Raw genomic sequence first — 2,000 nt, forward strand, 5'->3', positions numbered from 1 at the left:
CCGTGGCTCCGAGCCCACGGGGACGCAGCCACGCACGCCGACCGTGGTCGGAGGTTCCAGACCGGAGCGTCCCAGCCGCCTGCAGGCTGTCCCCAGGGCAGACGCCGGGCTGCAGGCCCGCGCCCCGACCCAGGTCTGCGGTAGGGACCCAGCAGCGGTGATGAGGCCCCACCTGGTGCTGGCGACAGTGCCCGTCACGGACCTGCTGTGACGACCTCCGCCAAGGAAAAAAGTAACATTTAAAGTTAAAATTAAAAATAAGACAAAGGCAGTCTACCTATCCAATCTGATTAAGTACAAGCTCACCAGATCTCCCTGCGAAGATGGAACCCAGGGCACCTGTTTGCTCACCTGGGAGGGGCCCCTTGCAGGACCTGGAGCAGAGCAACGCTCAGGCTGGGTCCACCCTGGAGAATTGGGCCCATAAACGTCTACCAGACACTCCTTTCCTCCACACTCCCGGGTACCACCCCCTTTACCAAAGCACAAACTGCAGGAAATAGACACTTCCAAGAAATCAGAACTACCCCGGAGAGGGAGGGGCCCGGAGCTCTGTCCCTGCACATAAAACCACCCTGCTCTGGGCTCTGCTTCAGGAAGCTTCTACCTATTTCACTTGAGACCTCACCGGCTCCCCAGTTCCAGAGATGATCAAGGGGGAACAGGAGATGGCGAACTGGGGGACTCCCCAGAGCCCAGGACCCGTGGTGTCCACCGTGGTCAACATCCAGCCTGAGACCGCCGTGCCCGACCACATCGTCTGGTCCCTGTTCAACACGCTCTTCTTCAACTACTGCTGCCTGGGCTTCGTGGCGTTCGCCTACTCTGTGAAGGTGGGTGGGTGCGTGTGTGGGCCCCCAGGGGTCCTGCTGCCCACAGGAGGGTGGACCCGTAGCAGGAGCAGTTTTCTGAGTGTGAGTCACGTGGGGGCTCCTTCTCCGTGATAGTGTGAGGGGGCTACACGCACACGCCTGCCTTTGGGAGGGTCTGCACCGTGCCCAGGGCCTCTCCTTTCCATCCCAGTTGGAGAAATCAGGTCCTTCACACAGCAGACCCAGACCTCATGTCCGGTCCAGAAAGAGGAAAAGATCCTCAGAGACGCTGACCCCTGGTGGGATGTGGCCAGCAGAGGGGCCAGGGCAGGGGGAGGAGGTGCCCCAGGACCCCAGGAGAGGTTGAGGGGCTCTGACAGAGGGACCCCCTGGCCCCGACTTGCTCAGGCTCCAGGGAACAGGCAGAGGGGGGTCCTGATCTGCCTGAAGGGCAGGGGGGGGGCTCTGGGCGGGGACCAGCAGGGCAGGACCTGAGTCAGAGCCGCTGGCTCTCCCCAGCTCCGCTCCAGGCCCCCCTGACCGTCTCCCCCCCCCCAGTCCAGGGACCGGAAGATGGTGGGCGACGTGATTGGGGCCCAGAGCTACGCGTCCACCGCCAAGTCCCTGAACATCGCGGCCCTGGTCCTGGGCCTCCTCGGGACCATAGGATGCATTGTTCTTCTGGTGGTGGTGGTGTTGCCGATATTCAGATATTCAACTATGCAGGCCCAGCAAAACCGCGGAGGCTCCTAGGTGCTGCCCTTGGCCGGGGGACCACGTCCTCCCCACCCCTCCCGGCCCTGCCCCCGCCGCCCACCCCTCCACACAGCGCTGTGCACGGACATAGCTGTCCCCACTGAACCCAATAAAGTGCCCTTGGATGTGATGATGCCGACGTTTCCTGGGCCGCTGCCCCTGCTGAGTGCCCAGCCTGCCCCTGACTGAGCCCACCACCCACACCCTGGCCCACCTGCTTGCTGCTCTGAGGGGGGCCCAGCTCTTTCTCAGATGTTCCTGGTTTCTGGTCTCCCGCTGCGGGGAGCAGCAGCTGGGACAGGGCCCTAGGGAGGGGCTTGGTCCTTCCCAGTATCTGAGCCCTGATCTGAGGGGGGCTGGGTCCAGTTCATCCTGGGCCCTGAGGACAAGCCTCCCTGACCCCGGGCTGGCCGGGAGCAGGGGTGAGTGCTG

The 2,000-nt window shown here is 63.4% G+C and overlaps 1 protein-coding gene across 1 annotated transcript; it reads left to right on the forward strand.

Moving 5' to 3' along the window:
• Nucleotides 1–548: 548 nt before the first annotated feature.
• On the forward strand, nt 549–1,698 carry LOC123807288 (interferon-induced transmembrane protein 2-like). Its single transcript, XM_045820985.1, has 2 exons — nt 549–833; nt 1,371–1,698. The coding sequence occupies exons 1-2, from the start codon at nt 648–650 to the stop codon at nt 1,563–1,565; spliced, it is 381 nt and encodes a 126-aa protein (XP_045676941.1). The 5' UTR covers nt 549–647; the 3' UTR covers nt 1,566–1,698.
• The last annotated feature ends 302 nt before the right edge of the window (nt 1,699–2,000 follow it).

The sequence above is a fragment of the Phyllostomus hastatus genome, unplaced genomic scaffold, assembly GCF_019186645.2.
Source record: "Phyllostomus hastatus isolate PE091 unplaced genomic scaffold, TTU_PhHast_1.1 phas_scaffold_443, whole genome shotgun sequence".
In the NCBI taxonomy this organism is placed as follows: Eukaryota; Metazoa; Chordata; class Mammalia; order Chiroptera; family Phyllostomidae; genus Phyllostomus; species Phyllostomus hastatus.

Coding starts and splice junctions, on each gene's coding strand:
- LOC123807288 (XM_045820985.1), top strand. CDS start 648: ATGATCAAGGGGGAACAGGAGATGGCGAACTGGGGGACTCCCCAGAGC. Junction 834..1,370: donor CGTTCGCCTACTCTGTGAAG/GTGGGTGGGTGC, acceptor CCCCCCCCCCAG/TCCAGGGACCGGAAGATGGT.